The sequence below is a fragment of the Urocitellus parryii genome, chromosome 9 (assembly GCF_045843805.1).
Source record: "Urocitellus parryii isolate mUroPar1 chromosome 9, mUroPar1.hap1, whole genome shotgun sequence".
Lineage (NCBI taxonomy): Eukaryota > Metazoa > Chordata > Mammalia > Rodentia > Sciuridae > Urocitellus > Urocitellus parryii.
Genome location: NC_135539.1, coordinates 120,696,535 through 120,716,933, shown reverse-complemented (window position 1 = coordinate 120,716,933; position 20,399 = coordinate 120,696,535). Strand labels below are relative to the sequence as shown.

Genomic DNA, 20,399 nt, shown 5'->3' with positions numbered 1-20,399 from the left:
GTTTAATCCCCCCCACACATACACACACACACAAATGTAACATAGTATTTACAGTCTAGAAATATTACAATTAAAGTTCAAATTTTTTTTAATTAAAAATGTTTGCTTTATCAGCAAATTTTCTAGTAAGTTTACACAATATTTTCCTCATTCTTCTCTTCTGAAACTTTATCTTTGGTGGGTCCATCCAGCCAAAAACCAACTCCATTATTATTAGTCAAAGAAAGTATTCTCTTTCTTATAAAGGCATACATAATGAATATGTGCATTTTTGATACATCATGTTCATTAACACTATATTTAGGTACTTGCACATTCCTGATGTTCTTGAGTCAGGGTAGGTATTCCAAAAAAAAAAATCCAGACTGTTCCTTTTATTTACCTTGCCAGCTATTGAATATGCAGTCCATCAAACTCAACCCATTTCATTAACAGAGCTCTTTAATTTGAGCATACAGATTTCTGTCAATTTGTCCTAGGTATTACCTAGAATGTGCCTCTACAAAACCTTACTAAAGCTGTCTTTTGAAAGTAAAAAGACTCTGGTTTTCCTCTCAATTTCTTCACTTAAATAAAAGAAACCAATTTTCTAGCCATTATTGTTTTAAAAATAGTGTGGCCCTCTAGACATTTGGAAAATGGAAAAGTGGTTATTGAAAGGAATACAGCCAAGTGTACTACTAGGAGCCAATCTTACATTCTCCCACACGTCTGACTGGTTATGGCTCTTCTTCCTTTTAAATATGCCAAACAGGCAAAAATATACAAATAAAGGAAGAAAACAACTATATACAAACTTCTTGTCTCCCATAAGTGATTAACAGATGCCTGCTACTCACAGACAATATCATACTTATATTAATCAGGAGGAGAAATTTTAACTGTTGGAATGACCTGTTCTAAGAAAGAGGAAATAGTACCAAGGTTACCACATGGCCCAGGTGTCAGATGACAGCCCCAGGCCCACTCCCTTGCTGTCCAGAGCTCTCTGCCTTCCCCCTACTCTGCTGGCAGAACTCTCTCTCAATCTCTTCTTCACCATTCTAGATAATTTAGGATATGCTCTACCAGGTGAAAAAAATAGCTTTTCAACAAGGGGCTGGATGATGTGGGCTTCATAACTTACCATCCAAGTGGTAGCTCTCCTTTTTAAAATTTTAGGCAAAATAAAGTTCTTGCTCCTAAATTGAGATTCTGAGGTTACTTAGCAGTAATGAAGAGTTCACACAGCACAGCTTATAGGCATATATTCTTCTATTATATACTACCCCAGCACCCAAAATACACAAACCTTCTCAATATCTATAGGATTAAATGATGGTTTTATGTTTTATTAGTGCATTATAGTTATACATATGGAATATAATATATTCCTCCTTAGTTCCCAGTAATCTCTCTTTCCATCCCTTCCTCCCTCCCCCTATACTCCTTTTTTCTATTCTACTAGTCTTTCTTCCATTTATTTATAGTTTTTATTTAATACTTTATAGATGTACATAAAGGTGAAATTTACTGTAGTCTATTTATAAATGTACATAGGGAAATTTGGTCAATTTCATTCCACCATACCTCCTTTTTCCCACACTCCCCATCCCTTTCCTCTGCTCCTCTGGTCTCCCCCTTATTTTCATGGGATTACACACACACACACACACACACACACACACACACACACACCCCACCCCTCCCCATTTTGGTCTGGTTTCTGCATCAGAGAGAAAACATCCAACCCTTGACTTCCTCAGTCCAGCTTATTTCTCTTAGTGTAATGTACTCTACTTCCTTCCATTTACCAGCAAATGTCATTATTTCATTTTTCTTTATGACTCAGTAAAACTCTATTGTGTATATATACCACATTTTTTAAAATTCATTTATTTGTTGACCGTCACCTGGGCTGGTTACATTATTTAACTATTGTGAGTTGCACTGCCATAGCATCAGTGTTCCTGTTTCACTATAGCACTATAGTATACTGATTTTAGGCTTTTTTCTTTCCCTCTTGCTTTTTTTTTTTTTTTTTGGATAAATACCAAGGAGTGGGCTAGGTGGGTCATATGGTGGCTGTTAATAATCTTTTAAGGCATCTCCAAACTGCTTTCCAGAGTGATTGTACCAATATACAGTCCCACCAACAGTGTATAAGTATACCTTTCTCCCCACATCCTCACCAGTGTTTATTATTATTTGTATTATTGATGTTTGCCCTTCTAACTGGAGTGAGATGAAATCTCAAGCTAGTTTTGATTTGCATTTTCCTGATTGGTAGGGAGGTTGAACAATTTTTCATATATTTGTTGGCTACTCATATTTCTTCTTCTGAGAAGTGTCTCTTTTGTTCTTTTGCCAAATTATTAGTGGGGCTATTTGTGTGTGTGTGTGAGTGTTAAGTTTTTTGAGTTCTTTATGTCTTCAGGATATTAATACCTTGTCATAGGAGCAGCTAGCAAGGATCTCCCATTCTGATGATTTTGTTCTAAAAAGCTTTTTTCAGAAGACTGAATCATATCGCAGGGACAATGTGGAGTGACTTACAATTTTCCAAAGGGCCTTAGTACAAGTTGGTGCAGTGTTTATTACATTATAATTGCCACAAGGGAGTATCAAAACATTCACATTTTGAACCATTCTGTTTGTCAAGAAAGGAATTAGGAATCCCGGCAAAATTATAAGTTCCTCTGATTATTTCCCAGGAGTGAAAGAAAACAATAAAATGATTAAAGATGTATGCTTTTACTAAGAATTATGATTTCTGAACCTCATGAGACCATTATTCCATCCCTACCATCCCTCCCTACCCACTTAGAAACACACACACACACACACACACACACACACACACACACACACACACTTTTCCATGAATAAACCTGATTCACACTCTTTAAGATGGTAAAATTCTTCAGAGGAGGTTGAATCTACCTCTTCTCCCAGGACAATAATATAACTATTCTAAGCTACTCACAGTGGTCTCACTGTTTTTACCATGGTTTGGTTTGGCATAGCCTGGGAAGCTAAGAGAATTCTAGCCAATAGGCACATGAAAATCAATCTGGGGGCTGGAGATGTGGCTCAGCGGTAGCGCGCTCGCCTGGCGTGCGTGTGGCCCGGGTTCGATCCTCAGCACCACATACAAACAAAGATGTTGTGTCCACCGAAAAAACTAAAAAATAAATAAAATTCTCTCTCTCTCTCTCTCTCTCTCTTTAAAAAAAAAAAAAAAAGAAAATCAATCTGTTGGTATGCCTCTAGCAAGGCAGTTCTCACATTTAAGAGAGGAAATACTCTAGGATAATTCTCTTCTCTGTCTCTGGACTCTATCATTGTATGGTGTACCTGAACATCAGAGTAGCCATTTAGGAGTAAGGGAAACAAGAGCCAGAAACAACATATATCAAGGGATGCTGAGGAAAAAAATAATGAAACTAGGACTCCGAGGTCAACCCTGAGTTTCAGAATCCTTCTTTTGTTGAGTGTATTAATTATTTAGGATATCTTAGCTGGCTTTTCTGTGATTATCCAGTGAAAGAATCAATAGAGATTTTCTCTTATTTGTATATAGTATTTAATTTCTTTGTAGTGGAATTTTCTACCTATAAAGTACACATGGATTGATCACTTTCTCAATCAGATGTTGAAGAACACAAAGACAATAAATTTAAAGGAGTTTAAATCCAATATTTAACTTTTATAAATTATATAAATTATGTGCACATAATCACACAATTGTTTTTCTTGTTAACTCTAATTCGTTCATACTTTTTATTTTTATATAGCATGCTATATAATAATTACCTTATTTGCTTTTCTGTACTAAGTGGAAGTTAGGGATATCTTATTTTCAGAGGCATCAGAATAGATTGCCCATGGTCCTGCTTTAACTGTTTGATTGAATTAAGTTTGATTGAATTAAGTTTGGTCAATAATAAAAATGAGTGTGCTAAGTAGAACTTTTCTTGGGTGTTTTGGAAGGTGTATCAATTACATGATAGAAAGCTCATCCTCTGAAATTTATAATTGAAATGAATGATATCAAACTGCACTAAAAAACACAACAAACAACACTAATACAGTTGCTCCTTTTGTTAAATTTCCTCTCATCTTACAGCACCAATAATGTTCTTCCCAATCCATTCTCAAGTCTGAACAACCCTCCAAAAGTTTATGTATGGGATTTTTTTTCTTTGTCATTTTCACTCTCAATGTCCTACATTTTTGGCTCATTGAAGTAGCTAAATTAATTAATCTCCCTACTTTTTCTCTTCCAAACCATTCCACAATCTTCTGAAATACTAATTCGACTAAAGCAATAACTTCAATCACATCATCTCCTTATTCAAAACATTTTCACAATCATGCTATAAAAGAAAAAAAATTACACTCTTTCACTTTTCAGTATAAATTCTCCTAGAGTCTGCCCCAACCTACCAATAAGATGTGGTACCAATCTTCATATATACTGTTGTTTCCAATTGGGTCTATTTTCTGAATTTTTTTATAAAACAAATCTGGAAGATTCACCCATTGTGACTTTGGGCTGGCCTTTACAATTATATATAATATATGAATAGCAAAAAATAAAATTTAATTTCTCTACAGGATTCTCTGTCCATGCAGACTTTTTCCATTATTTTCATATTAACATCCCTTGTGCCATATTCTAATTTACATAATACATATTCTATGTGTCTTATCTCTGCCACACTATATACTCTCAATAGTGGTGAGATCATAGCCTTCAAGTACCTCTCATACATTACTCCCGCTTCCTATAATAGCATAAGTAAGTTCATTTTGAGAAGGGTATAGTGGTTCATGCATGAATCCCAGCGACTCAGGTGGCTGAGCAGAAGAATCCCAAATTCAAGGCCAGCCTCAGCAATTTAGCAAGGCCCTAAGCAACTTAGCAAGACCCCATCTCAAAATTAAAAATAAAAAAAGGGTTTGGGGAAGTTCCTTAGTGGTAAAGTGCCCGTGGCTCAATCCCCAGAAGCCCCCCCAAAAAAAATGAAATTCATTTTGAACATAATTTGGGATACACAAAAAACTTCCTTCATAAAAGGAAATACTACTTGGAATACTTTGTAAGCAGAATAGAATCTGCAAGTCAGAGACCATTGTAATAAGCATTTTAGTTAGTCCTCTTTGGGGACATACACTTAATTATATATTTCTGTGAGTAATTAGAGTTTCTATTTCTCCTACATTTCATGTCATAGTAAGGCTGCAAGGGTAAAAAGAGTATTTACAAGCTTCTTTATGGTACTGAAAAGGAGAACTGAGTTAATCTAAAGTGGGCACTACATGGAACAAACAAAATCAGGAAAGGATCTAACTTGGTACTTAGAAAAACAGGAATATGGAGCTGGGGTTGTGGCTCAAGTGGTAGAGCGCTTGCCTAGAACATGTGAGGCACTGAGTTCAATCCTCAGCACAATGTAAAAATAAAATAAAGATATTGTGTCCACCTAAAACTAAAAAAAATATTAAAAAAAGAAAAATAGGAATATATATGTTCTAAAATAATGTGCCTTCTATTCAGTCTTGGGACTTGCTTAGATAACTGTCATGGGTACACTTCACATATTTTCTATTCAAGAAATCAATTTTTTATTTATGTTCACAATAAAACACTAAACAGATCCTAAACTATTAGAAGCACTGTCCTTCAAGAAAGAAAAATACAGGATTTAAGATAAAGAAGAAAAAATCCCATTTTGTTCACCCAAGTAAACATTACTACCACTACCTATCTTTGTGTGAGATGGAGGTGATCATTTACAACACCTCCACAAGTCCCGTGGACAATGGCACTGCTGGCTGTCAGAAGCAGATTGAGGGTTTTCACTGAGCAGCTCCCCATGTAAATTTCAGAATTCACTTTAACAGTTATTTGAACTGTCACAGTATGAATTATGGACTGAAGCACATTCTGCTTTGCTATTTCCAAAGGAAAGCTCGTCGTGAATATATTAAACTAGGTGTGGGAAAGACATTTTCAAATCAAATGACTTAAAATACAATACCTCAGTTTAAAATGAGCATTAAAAAACTATTTTGCTTCCACAGAAAGAAAAAAATTCCTTGAATTCAAATGACCTCTTATTTTTATTATAATACTCTATATATGTGGGTACACATACATATTCATAGCTGTGACTTTTTTTTTATTTTGGCAATATCTTGCTTATATTATAGATTTAAAATTCTTAGATCCTTTGTATAAACTACTTATGTTAAATAATGTAGGAAGACTCAAAATGAATAGAAGATGAAACTTTTTCCCTAGAAAGTTTTATGTTATACCTGCAAAAACATGAGCCTAACTATATAACAACACAATGACACATTGAGTATACTGAATTACTCTGAATATAGATTGAATATTGATTTCAAATATCTCATTATTAACTCTGTAAGCAGTTTAGAGTCTCGTCACACAGTAGGGGATGACAGGGATGTGAAGAGGTACAAGACAGCCTTGGATAATGGCATGAGTGAAACAAAGGCACCCCGTATGCACATCAGCATAGAAGATGAGAGAATAGTTCTGGGAATAACGACAGCCATTAAATTTCAAAAAGCATTTTCAGAAGAAAAGTCAATTAATGAATTGAATGTTCAACTGAGCAGTTTAAGTTTCATATAATAAGGATTAGTGGCATAGCACAGCCTTTAAAACATAAATATTCTAGGGCAAAATTATGTTTAAGAAGATTATAATGAAAACCTACAGGTTGAACCAAGTCATGAGCTGGGCATTGAAGATTATTAGACATAGAGTGCACAAAACAGACTTGGAATAATGAGATACACTGGCAAGTTGGAAACTAATTTTAATAAGAAAATATGAAACACTATCAGGAAAGAAAAGGTGAAGCTCAATAACTAAATTAGCTGAAAAGTAACATAAAACTAAAGTTTTGAAATGGAAATTTGGGATGATTATTGTGATGCTGAGCAGTTTTGGATAAATTGTAAAAATGTTCTAGTTTTAGGACATTTATAAAGTAAATGAGCAACCCAAAAGCTGGTTATAGTAATTATGCAATTGATATAAAGAAATAGATATGAAGATAAAGATATAGATGTGTGTATATATACACATAAATATATGTGTGTATATCACATGTGTATATAGGTATATGGGATAAATAAATAACTAAATTCATGGTAATTAACAAGTCTCAGTAGAATATATAATTGTATGACACTTACTTTGAAGGTTTTTTAAAAAAGAACATAAGTTAATTATGCCAAGCTATGTAAGGAACTGAAAATTGCCATAATTTGAGCTTGTGTTTTGATTGAATCCTAATAGGTCCTCCATAGAAGGATGATCATCCTAATCTCAACTATATTTCTACTTCAGGTTTTCAACAAAGACTATAATTACAATCTCTTTATATTCTTAAATATTAATCAAATGCATATGCATTTAAAAATACTTAGGGAAGATTACATGAAAGATTTATAATCTATCAGGAACCTCACATGTTCTCTGTTTTCTTCTATAAGATATTTTGTCCTACAAGATACATCAGAAATGCATTTATTTGTGGTCCTGTAGATTTATTAAAGTAGATAATTCTTTCTAGTTACGCCAACACCTGGCAGGAAGAATGTTGTAAAAGCCTTATAAAACTTGCTATTCTTTATGATAGAAGAGTAGGTAAGGACATTGTACACTAACCAAAGATCCATAGGAACAATTCCTTTAAATTTGAACATCAGGAAAAACTGTATTTCACCTGAAATATCAGTTTGTCTTTCATCCTATGAGACTAATCATGTCTTCTTTCTTGCTATAACTTTGTGACCCACCTCTAGCAATCATATAGGAACTCATGGAATTGGCTCTACAGCTGACTTAACTTTTCCCCATGCTATCTTTGTGTTCTGCTGTGTTTTCTGTTTATTTTATGCTATACTGCACATATTTCTGTGAACCACTGCAAATCTTTGGAAAAGATGAAGCACACAAACAGACTGGCCTAAGTGTTAAGCCTTATTAAATCAAGTAATTTTGCATTATCACTACTAAACTTCATAACATCCCTGAAAGTGAATTTTTATTATCAGCAACACACTGGTTCATAAAAATGAATTGCTCTTAGGTACAAATATTTTAGGGAGTAGACAAATATTTTAGGGAACTCCAAAGTCCTGATGCAAAGAACTGAATGAACTCAGTCGGCAAGAGAGAGAAAACTGTTGTGGATTAACTAAAGTAGCAAAGAAATGACCCTAGCCAAAGTTCCCAAAACAAGAAGATTTTTTAAATATATATATATATATATATATATATATATATATATATTAGTTGTAAATGGATATAATACCTTTATTTTTATTTATTTTTATGTGGTGTTAAGCATCAGACCCAGTGCCTCACATGTGCAAGGCAAGTGCTGTGCCACTGAGCCATCATCCCAGCCCACAAAACAAAAGTTTTTACATGATGTTTCTGTGATTCATGTGTGCTGGGATCTCACTTATCTTTCACCTATTTTTTCACATTAGCCATTCTATTATTTTTATTTTATTCCTTGGATACTAGTTATGATAAGTCTATTTCAAATTAATAAATAAACATGCAATCTCTGTCTTGATTGTTTTGCCAATTTTCTACTTCAATCCATTTTTTTTAGACTCAATGAACACTCTGCTACACTTAATGGAGAAAAAGTTTCCTTCTGAAAAATATTGCTGACTTCAAAAATTATGTAACTTTCTTTTTAAACTAGCAATTGTTACACTGGCCTAGAAAATGAAAAATTTTGTGATTTTTGTGTCCTGATAAGTCTTTATATTTGTTGTATTTTGTTTCTTCTGTTATTTCAAGAGCATTAAATGATATTAATATATGTTACAGACATAGTTGGTAAGCATATTAGATTCTGATTCTCTTTCTTATGGGTAATATATTGGAACAGTTATATACTTCTATACCTTGAGTGATTCATCTGTAAAGTGGAAAAAAATTATAGAATTCCTCCAAGTTGGTGAACATAAATAATATATGTAACATACCTAGAACAACATTTGTCACATACTAAGGTCTTTGTAACACTCACCATCTAATAATAAATACTAGATTCAAAACTACCATCTATTTTCACTGTATCTTCTGAATTTTCAGTGGATATAGATGAAATACACATGAAATCATTTGTTGGGAGATAAGTAAGGTATACAAACAAATCACTGAAAATTTCCATCTACACTTTGCCAATGTAATAACCACATGGTGTGGCCCGTGACCAAAGCCATTATCGTCACTCCTTAATGAAACCTGGGCAGCTTGCTGACCACCCTATCTGATTCCTCGGGGATTGAGTAGTATTTCAATTTTGACAAACCTGACACAGCAGACTGTCCATTGTTAAACCACACATCTGGCTCCTGTTGTTAATAACTGCTTGTTTGCAACATGTGGACAATCTACAAGTTTTCCCACAGGGAGTTAAATGAGGTTGAAATGTGTTAATCCGCTTTTATCCCTATTCACACACTGATTTACAAGATGGGTTAAGTGTGCCTTTGTAATAACAATTCATCATTATGATTCTGTGTAAGTCTAATACAAGAAAGCCAAGAACAAGCAGTCCTTTATGTCTTGGATTCACTGTGGTTTTGGGCTTTGTATGCAAAGTCCATTTCTTACACATATTTACATACTGTGAAAATTGGAAGTAATACAAGTCTGAGTTCAAGGAATGCATACACAGAGAAAAATGATTCTCAGTTTTTAAAGCAGTGGCATAATTGCAAATGCTGAAATCACTGAAGTGCTGCTTAGCAGAGAGGTCAAGCTAAGACTGTAAAGAGGAAAGGGGTCAAGAGTTGGAAATCTGCTGCCAGCCACTGTCCCTTACAGATAAGTCAAGCTTGACAGTTGGGTTTCTGTTCCTGTTTCCTTCCCTGCTTCTCTTTGTCAAAAAAAAAAAAAAAAAAATGAAGATAAATATCATCAGTGCAAAATTCAATTTGAAATTGTGAAGAGAAATCTCCCTCTTCTGGGTCTCCTTTAATTCTCATACTCCTCTTCCCCAATCTGGAAGCATTTTCCCACTCTTTCTTTCAGGCTACTTGGACATTCCAAGCTCTAACCTCTTCACCTCCGGCTCTAAAGCAATCTCCTCTTCCTAGTCAAAAGAGGCAAATTTAACACCACTGGTGCACTGATTTATTTAACAAAAATGATTTATTTATCCGAAGTATGTGCAGCAGTTCCTCCTTCGCTTGAAATTATATACATCTATGACTCTTTATGAGTCACTTTTTTCTAGTTGTACCTAGTTATTGAGGAGGCAAGTTCAGAAATCAAATGCACTCCTCTGCTTCTTTTTGTATAATGAGATGCAAAAGATCCATTGCCATTCTCAGTGTTTTTCTTTCGTGGAATCTTGATTTCTATTAATCTGCCTCAAACATATACATGATCACTTTTCTACATGAGACATATGCAATCAAATGTCCAGTGGTTCAGCATCTTCCAGTATAAAGATTCTGGAACAAATTACAAGATCAACTATACATGAGCAAAGCTTTAAGTTGGCGAGATAGAGATGGCTAGATATAGGACATGTGAGGAAACAGTAGCTCCCAAAGAATTGTAGTTTTTGTTCTTTAATAAACAAATCCTTAATTAAGAAAACTACAGAAACATAATACATAATATTAGGATAGTTGCCAGTATTAATGATTGTTTTAGGCAATGAAAAATTAATAATGCAGTTTAGCTGACAAAGCAAAATTCATGATTCTGATTAGTGGTACATTTCTTGATTTCTACATTAATTAGAATAAAATAACTTACTTATTACTATATATTAGCTTTAAATATTTAATACAGTTTATATTAAGTACTTGACAGATTAACAGTTTTTATATTTTATTTAGTTGCAAGAGTAAAATACACATTTATGCATATTTGTTCACATAGTTTGGTCATATAATCACAACTTTAATAACTTCCCATATAGCTACCACTTCTCCAGAATTTTCTGGCCCTGGTTATACATCTACACCTGAGAAGCACAATCAATATGCAAAAGGGTAGCATTCCCTGCCTTTACTTGCAGCCCACCTACAACTTCACCTGAGCAATTGTGACTTTGGACTGAGGATCAAGTTTGGCAGAACTCCAACCTTGCCCCCCATATTCTTTAACTATGGACGACTCCAGTAAGAAGTTCCACATAAACCCTATCTTTCATTCTCCCGCTCAGACCTGTCTACTGAACTTTAGAACCTACCTCCAAAGACCCCCGACTTTCCTCAGTTCCTTGAAAATGCTTTGTTATCTCCTTCTGCTGCCCCTTTAAACAACCTGGCCTTAGCCTGACATGTTTATTTCCTATTTCACCTATTAACATCTTCCTATCCTTAGCATAGATTTCTTTAAAAACTTCCCAAACCACCCTCTTGTCTGCTGGACTAAACAAGGTCTTGCCTTCTCACAGCATCTAGCAGTTTTCCTCTGTAGCCCATCAAAATCATATTTAAGTCTATTTCTGCATTTTTTTTAAATTAATGTCTGATTTTACTACTGCAAATTTCATTGTTGTCAGAACTAGATCCATTCCATTCATGATTTGATCCCTACTAATTAGTGTCCTTCTTCATAGTTGGTAGTTGTTTAATGCATATAAAGGAATAATGCCAATGGGATTAAGCTTTCTATAGTATGTTTTTATATGGGTTAGAATTAACGTTGAAAAGAGAAAGACCCAGTTCTCCACAACTCTGTCAGAATTTTCTTCTGGGAGAGGTTATTTGCAAAAATAGAACTGACTTTACTAATACAGAGATAATATTAACCTGCTTATTATGATGGTCATCCATCAATTTTATATCGATTGTACCAATTTTCTGACCCTATACATTGATCTATTTCAATATACTTTCAGGTTTACCACATTGAATTGACCCATTTTACATTTTTATTCCTAGCCATTTTATCTAAAAATCCTCTTTCTTCAATAAGATAGCTATATTTATATTTATCCTATTCTCAAAGAACTTGAGGAGATACTGCTATCAATATGGACATGATTTATTCTGTTCACTAGAGTTCACAATGTTTGCAAGTCTTTTCATAAACTGCAGCTTGATTGCTATCTAATGATTAAGATCCTTTGGTGATTCATAAAAATATCCCATATGGCCAAACATGGTGGCCCATGACTGTAATCCCAGTTGCTCAGGAGGCTGAGGCAGGAGGATTGCAAGTTCAAAGCCAGCCTTGGCAATTTAGCCAGGCCATAAGTAATCTAGCGAGGCCATAAGTAATCTAGCAAGATCTTGTCTCAAAAGAAAAAAGAAAAAAGGGCTGGGATTGTGGCTCAGTGGTTAAGTGCCCTTGCGTTCTATACCTGATACAAAGTTATATATATATATATATCCATATCCATAATCCCATATGCAATCAAGGAATGTCAAAAGTGAAATGAATTGTCTTGCTGGATCATTATCTTTGGTTTTGATTACTTTTGCAGAGAAAAATTTAATTATTTAGGAAAAGTCTCAGTTTTTAAAAAATCTTGATGAAGAATATTAAATATTACTTAGAAAAGGCCAGACAGACTAGGCCTATAATTCCAGTTTCTCAGAAGGCTAAGGCAGGAGCATAGCAAATTCAATGTCAGCCTCAGAAACTTAGTGAGGTCCTGCTTCAGAAAATAAAAAAGGGCCTGAATTGGAGTGGTAGAACACCCCTGGGTTCCATCCTCAGTGGGGGTGGAGGTACTGGAGGGTGGGGATGACACCCAGACTGATGTAATCTCATACAGTAAGTACATAAAGCAACTGGTTAAATTTCAGTATATAAAACTCTATTTTTACTTCCAAAGATAGATTAGGCAAGCCTGGTGCAGAAGTAAGATGGCATTAGCAACACATAAATACACTAATAAAAAACAGATGGACCATCAATGACAAGATGATTTATGAATTTCTGAAACAGTTTAATTAATAGGAACATGAATTGTTACAGTCCACAGAAATATTCAGTGCTAACGTCAGCAAAGAAATAAAATCATGATCTAGTTTCTGGTATATGTTAACACATATATTGTTTAATTTTTATTTTATTTCAAAAATGAAGAGCACTTAGCTAAGAGTATTTAGCCTTCATTTGTATATTTTTAATATTTTCTTTTAAATCTATTTCTGCAAAAGTTAATGTTAAGAAGTTTATATTAATAACAGAGAAGGAAAAAACGTATTTTAAAATCTTGGTAGAATTAAGTTAGTGAAATAATTTCCTTGGATATCACTATGTTTTGCATCCATCCTCAACACCCATTTGAAGCTGCAGGTGACTAGTTAGTGGAAAGTGTTGTTACAAATCTTAAGTAGAAATTTATATTATTGCATTCTAAACTCCCCAGTCCAAGTCTTATTACATGTAGACATATTTTCAGAGTTGAAAGTGCAAGATTCTCAGTTATTACTAATACATATCTAAATACAGAAAGTGGGTACGTGAGAGTGGTTAAATGGACTCAAACTTTTAAAATAAATTCTAAGTAACTTGAAAACCCACATTTCAATGTTTTTATGAATTGACCAAAGGCAAAGGATCCTGTTTTTATATAATATATGAATGTCAAATTTTGGTAACTACTGAAAAACAGTAATCATCATCATATTTTTCTCTGAAATTTTTGAATTACATTGTATATATTTAAAGGGTCTTTGGCACCAATGTCTACCTCAGTTGCTAATTTTTATTGCTTTATTCACAAAAATTGATCTTAGTATAACTGACAATGTTAAATGCACACAATTATCTAGATTATTTTTAGAAAAATAAATGTTAAATCATTTTTACAGATATTGCATATGTGTGGGTAATTACATTATACAACTAAATAGTAAAAAGGAAAAAAAGTTTATTCATTTAATGGCACTCAAAATATCTTAAAAGCATATTTATTGACCTGAACTTGCAAACTTAGAAAAAATACTCCATGATAAATGGCTACTCTGCAAAACAAAATATAATTTATTTTGGGAGATAAAATTTGTCCCATATGCCAATGGAAAACCCCTTCCCTTAATTTTACTGCATACAGTAATATATTTTGCAACCTATAAGTAAAATTGCACATACTCCAAAAGCTATTCAAATATTTTCTCTATTTTACAATACCTCTTAAGTTGTTAACTGACTTGTACTCTTTGTTCAAATCCTTTTATTGTTTAATCCTAGGGGACTTACTTGCATTACTTTTAAACGCTGCTATAAAACCTGAGAGATATATTTAAAATTACTGAAGTTGAAACCATTGACTTGACTTTCAAAAATGAGAATGGTCTTAATTAAATAAATGGCCTACTCTTTTAAAACTACAGGTGAGAATGATCCATTGACCATAATTGGAATTGTGAAAGTTTATTCACATGAAGTGCAATGTGTTCTAAATTTAAAATTACTATGCAATGGTGAAAGAGGAGAAGGATTTGTATTAACTGTCTGAAGGTGTTTAAAAACCTGACACCTATCTATCTTTAACTGCACAAGAATACTCCAAATCTCTGTTATTTTATAAATCATACAAATAACAAAACAACAATAGATTTTAATACTACAATAAGTCTACATACATATCACAGAATGTCTTCCATATGAAATCAGCTAAATTGTCTCTACTCATATGTCAACCATAGGATAACAATGAAAACTAAATATCATATTCAAAATAAATTGAATACCTTGAGTCATTGCTCATGTGATGACTTTGGCCACTTTATTTTCAAGCAAATGCTCAATATACTATCTACAAATAATGAAGGATTTTCTTGACAGTCTTAAAAGAGAAATTGTACAAGGACATCATCATAACATCAACAATTCTGCCATTATTCTGGGGAAAATTCACCTCTAATTACATCGAAGGCCACCTCCTTAGCTAGAAGCACTGTTTCATATTTCTGCATTTTTTCCCAAACCTAACTTAATGAGGCACTGAGATGCAGCAAGCATTCAAGTATTACTGAATGGATAAATGGCCATTAAAGACATTTAAAGCATTGTAATAGATTTTTGTTTTTAACTCAGGAGGCCAAAGAAATCAACGTGCATCATATGTACATTTGATATAGCAGACATCCCCAAGGCATAAGTAATTGATCATTTAGCAGCCCTCAAGCTTACTTCATGGCATCCCAGAACTAATGCTATCCACGTGCTAAATTCTCTGCACTGCTGTGTCTAACTCAGTTTCCTTCTACTCAGATATCAGAATGCAACTACTAGAGGTAGTTATATAAGGATAGCACTGAGATAATGCATCTGTATCCATTAAATATATTAAATATTCATTACATATCTATTACACATACTATACATGTGTGTATATGTGTGTTTTATTCATTTATTACATATATGTGTTGGAGGATATGTTTACCTACCAAAAGGTAACACAATATAAATTTAGGAGACCTATCTATCCAAGGTTGTTTCAAAGAAAGTCTATGGTGTGGAATATGCACTTTCTGTATCCTAAAAGGCTTATCAGTATTTTCTCTTTCACAACTCCTTTCCATTCATTTATCATATGCCTCACTTATTTTCACATCAATCAATCATATTCTACTAAAGTTTAGCTTAAAATTCAAAAAACAAGTATCAAGTAGAAACTGTCTATCTTCTCACAGTGGAACTCAATTTCCCCATCCTTTGTAGTATGCAACTCTAAATGAAGAAGATAGACCCCTTGATTCAGATTCCCCCAGAAGTGGAACTTTAGCTAGGACTGGAGAATAAGAAGTTTATTTAGGCATTGGCTCCAGAAAGTAACAGTAGGGCAAAGGAGTGTTCCAAACCAGCAAACTCGAAGTATTAAGCCAGTTATCAATGTGAAAACCTGGAGCTTAGTTCTCTTGGACACCAGGTAGAACAGGATTCAGAATGATCTCAATCAAGGAGCAAGGTAACTGAGGTATATATTACACAATTCCCTACTTACTCAGGAGAACTGTGGCTTGCTCTCCACTATGCAGGTGTAGTATGCTTCTGAAGTTAGCAGGGAAGAGAGAACCTCAGAAACAAAGCATTCATAGAAAGTAGCATAAGGAACAAGAGCAGAACACTTAAAGAATTAGTTGGTGGAAGTTGTCTACCTACTCATATCTAAAAGTCTTCCGTGTTCAACTCTGTAGGAAATCCATCCAAGATGATAACTGAGTAGAATAAGATTGCTACTCAGACTTAATTGCAAAGAGGAATCTTTCACCTTATTAAAGATAAAAGAGATGGCTTTACTTACTGCAAATTAGTTTAGGATCCTGGAAGAAAAAAAAATTCAAACTACAAATCAGAACAAATCAGAAGTGAAGAAGGGAACCAATATTTAATGAATCATGCTAGGTGCTATAATATTATTGTCACAAACTCAATGAGTTAAGGGGAAAAACTGAAAAGTTTCCCTTTTTCTTGAGCTTCTTGAGAAATTTGAGTCACAACGAATTGAGCTCAAGTCATGTTTATTCTAAGATATATGAACCAAGACAAATAGTTGATTTCCCAGAATCTCAGTTTCCTTTTCTGTAAAATACCTACAATTCAGGGATTATCTGAGGATTAACTGAGATAACACACAGCACAGTAAAGCACTTGGCAGTCTTAGTACCAACTGTTAGTCCTGTGCCTCTCCTTCTTCCTTCTTGTCACAATTTTATGAGATAGATATTTATGAGGTATATATTCCCACTACAAAAATAAAATCACTGCCTCTCATAATGGCTAAATTAGTTGCTCAAGACTACTCAGTAAGATTGAAATCTGGGTCTCTCTGAGTCTAAGGATCTTGCCTTCAAAGATTAACAATTAAGTTTTAGTTTGGAACCCAACTGGCAGTATTAATTTTTATAAAACAACAAAATCAGTTACATCTTTTCAAATGGTCAAACATTTGAAAATGTTTAATATTTAATTGTGTAGTAAATGTGGCTTAATTTTTAAGTTAAAAGTTGGGCTAGCATAAGTTCTATTACAGTAGAAATTTTAAATGACTGTGCAAAACTTTTCAATATACCAGTGATTTCTTTAGGTCCTATTTAAACAAAAGACTTAACTACTGACATTATCTGCAACAGCCTTAAAAAAATAAGGGCAAACACATGAATAATTAACATCTTGGATATTACACTGAAAAAGCAAACCTTGGCCAAAGTATGCCCTTCTTGTAGTCAACCCACTTCACACTTTCTACAATGAAGATTTCCATTCTACTTGATGATTCTAAGGTATTGAAATAAATATAAATTCAATTTCAATTAACATTAATCTGCCTTTGAACAATCATTTAACTAAGCTAATACAGTTTATCTACATGTCAATTAGCATTATAAACTTGTTTAAATATTCTTGTAATTATATACAGTTAACCAGAATACCCTAATTCACAAGCATACTGAATAATACCTCAGGGTATTTCTTCATTAAATTTTTAACCAACATATTCATTTTTACTAAAAAGAAGAGATTTAATTGAAATATTATCCTCTACAAAATATCCATTTTAAATTAGTAATATGAGATCAAGGAAGATGTTCATAACTGACGTCCAAGATAAAGTCCCCAGTTACTGGATTAAGAGTTAACACTGGAGTCCAGCAGGTAAGGAAAGGAAGAAATGTGTGCTGCACAGTGTGACTGCAGGGGGATTCCTAATTGGACCAATAGTGGATCTTTTATTTAATTCAGACAGAACATTAACGCCAAACTGAACTTCAGGAAAGCATTTCAATTGAACTCAGAGCTAAGTTAGCACACTTATTATTTTAAAAACATGTGTGGCATGTGATACATGAAATGACTATTCCAGAAAATACTGAATTCAATGAAACACAGTGCTCTTTAAATAATGAGACAGAGATACCAAGAGGAATTTCATAAGTTCAACTGGACAAAGCATCAGTGCAATTGCTAAAACACATGAGCGATATTTTCCTCATAATTATTCTCGTTGTGAAACTTTATTTTGAGACAAACTGTTTAGGTTAAAATTATACTAATCATAGAAAGGCATCATGCTATAGAGACATCATTATCAGTCACAGTTACCTGTTCAAAGTAAATATTTTCTAGGTCAGTGGTTATTATATCCACCAAGTACCTGTTACGTATTTAAAACCGTCTACCTAGAACTCCAAATGTTTAAACAGTATAAAATTCCTACTGACAAGTAGACACCTAGTCAAGAAAAAGCTGACAAGAAATAAGGGAATAGGTGTCGGGGATTTTAAGTTTCCAAAGTGCTTTTTCGATCAACTTGGATAAATTTTTGAGATGGATTAACCACACCTAAGAAAAACAGTGAAAATTCTCGGACACTGATACTGCGTGCCATTTGGATGCTGGTACCTTGATACAGCCGAGGAAAGCACAGACAGACAAAGAATAAGCATCGAATAAATGCAATAAATGCATCGCAAGAATAAAAAAGTGGAAAGGCAAAGAGTTCCTCATCTATAGCAACTGGCTCTACAGAGTCAAAATGGAGAAACACGTCAGAGCCCCTTTTACTCCCTCGCCCAGTGTTCCCGTCTCCCTTTCAGCTCTCTCCATCCCCCTCTCCAGCCCTCCCATCTCCGTCTCTTTTTCAGCAGTATTCACAGAACAACACTGCACCACACCACTCACCTGTCGTCGTTTTGCCATCCTTGGTCCCCTAGCAGCAAATCCCGAAACCTGTACCTAGGAGGCAGAGGGGGCACTTCGCTCTCCAAATCAACCATTCTTCCTCAAAGAGTGGGAAGCATCAAACAACAAACGGGGAAGAGGAAGGAGAAAGAAAGATGTTGCGGGGGTAGAGGGAGGAGATGGGTACAATGCTAAGGCCAAAAGAAAGAGGGATGCCAGGAGGGGAAGGGGACTGGAGGGGGAGGGGTCGGCTTAGCGCCGGAAGCCGAGGCTGGAAAGGGGGCTGGCTCCTCTCTCCCGAGGGTGTGATGGGATGATGCAAACCCAGCCCTGGAGCAAAAGTCTGGCTCCGTCTAGAATCAACGCTGCCAAGGAACCGCCCCCAGGCTCGGCACCGCCTCTGGTCCCCAGGACTGGGGGGAGGCGGGATGCAAAAGTTACTTCTCCGGAAAAAAAAGAAAAAAGAAAAAACGCGCGGTGCCTAGAAAGAGGGCAGAGGGGTGGCAGTTAGCGCCGCGAGAAGGTGAGGCACTTTCCTAAAGGCAGGTAAAAGAGCCTCCAGCTAGGGCATCCTGGGGCTGCAGGTCCCCCGCGAGGGCGTGCACGCGGCACGGCCCAGGGAAGGCAGGAGGAAACCCGGTGGGGTTTTGGCCCCAGGCGCCGCCAACCCGGCTCTCCCCGCACTCGTCTTGCAGAGCTGTTGCTGGAGGCCCAGCCAATGAGCCTTCCCTTCATTAGCATAACACAGTGACGGAATGGGGGTGCCTGGGGACAACCAATGGGGGCGAGCTAATTAGCGAATTCCTGGCTCCAGACCCTTCTCTGCGAAGCGGGGTGCAAGGTGCCCTGAGCGTTCCTGGATGCTCCTTGGCTTGGGTAGCCTTCAGCGCTGGTGGGCGGGGTGGAGGATGCACGTTCTTAGAGAGGGAATCCCCGCTCTCAGTAGCAGGAAAGCCCCATTTTTTTCTCACAATCTGAAAGAAGGAGGTGTTTCCCTGATCTCTGGGAAAAAAAATGCATGGCCACCTTAGGCCGCTGCTGAAGAAAACCATTTAGATGATGACTGGCAAAGCATATTGAAAGGCAGAGAGAATTATATAGTGGTGAACTACTATTATGGATTTGTAGCACTATGTGCACTTCCAGGTTGCAAGACCTTAATTTTAGGTGTGCTCCTATTAGTGATTTACAATGTCAGAGGAAGAGGCAACCCAAGAACCCAGAGTTTGCTATTCATTACCAACCATTGCTTATATGAACCCTGCTATAGAAGCTTTAGATTGACACATACTGTTCTTTCCTTGGGGAACTGATTCCATCAGGTACATACAGACACAGAAATACTTAAATCACTTGACAATTGTGCCTGAGGAAACGACATTAACCACTGCCCCATCTTAGAAATTTCACACTTTGCTTGGAGGGACAAGCTCATAAAGAAAATGATACAATATAGGAGTCAATAATCAAAGAATATGCAAAAATATTTCAGAAATACCTTATAAAATAACACACTTATTCTTCTTGTGGTCAAGGAACACAATGAAACTAAACTAAGCCTTCTTTATTCATTTGCAATCTGCTTAAGGGAAGGGAAAAAATATGAAAAAATGCAGAGAAAATACAATGAGTAGAGATAAAGTGATTTTTTTAAAAAAAATTTAATTTTTTTGCTTATCAAGGAAATAGTGATTAATTTAGTATGATTAACTCTCAGTAGAGGTCAAGTAGCAGAAAGTTT

General features: G+C 35.1%; 1 protein-coding gene across 3 annotated transcripts in view; it reads right to left on the bottom strand.

The window, feature by feature from the left end:
• Window positions 1-18,753, bottom strand: part of Kcnt2 (potassium sodium-activated channel subfamily T member 2) — a 375,357-nt gene extending 356,604 nt beyond the window's left edge. For all 3 annotated transcript variants that reach the window (XM_026409552.2, XM_026409554.2, XM_026409555.2), the window contains exon 1: window positions 18,659-18,753. In XM_026409552.2, the coding sequence (XP_026265337.1) occupies window positions 18,659-18,753 (95 nt within the window). The remainder of the gene's footprint in view (window positions 1-18,658) is intronic.
• Window positions 18,754-20,399: the final 1,646 nt, after the last annotated feature.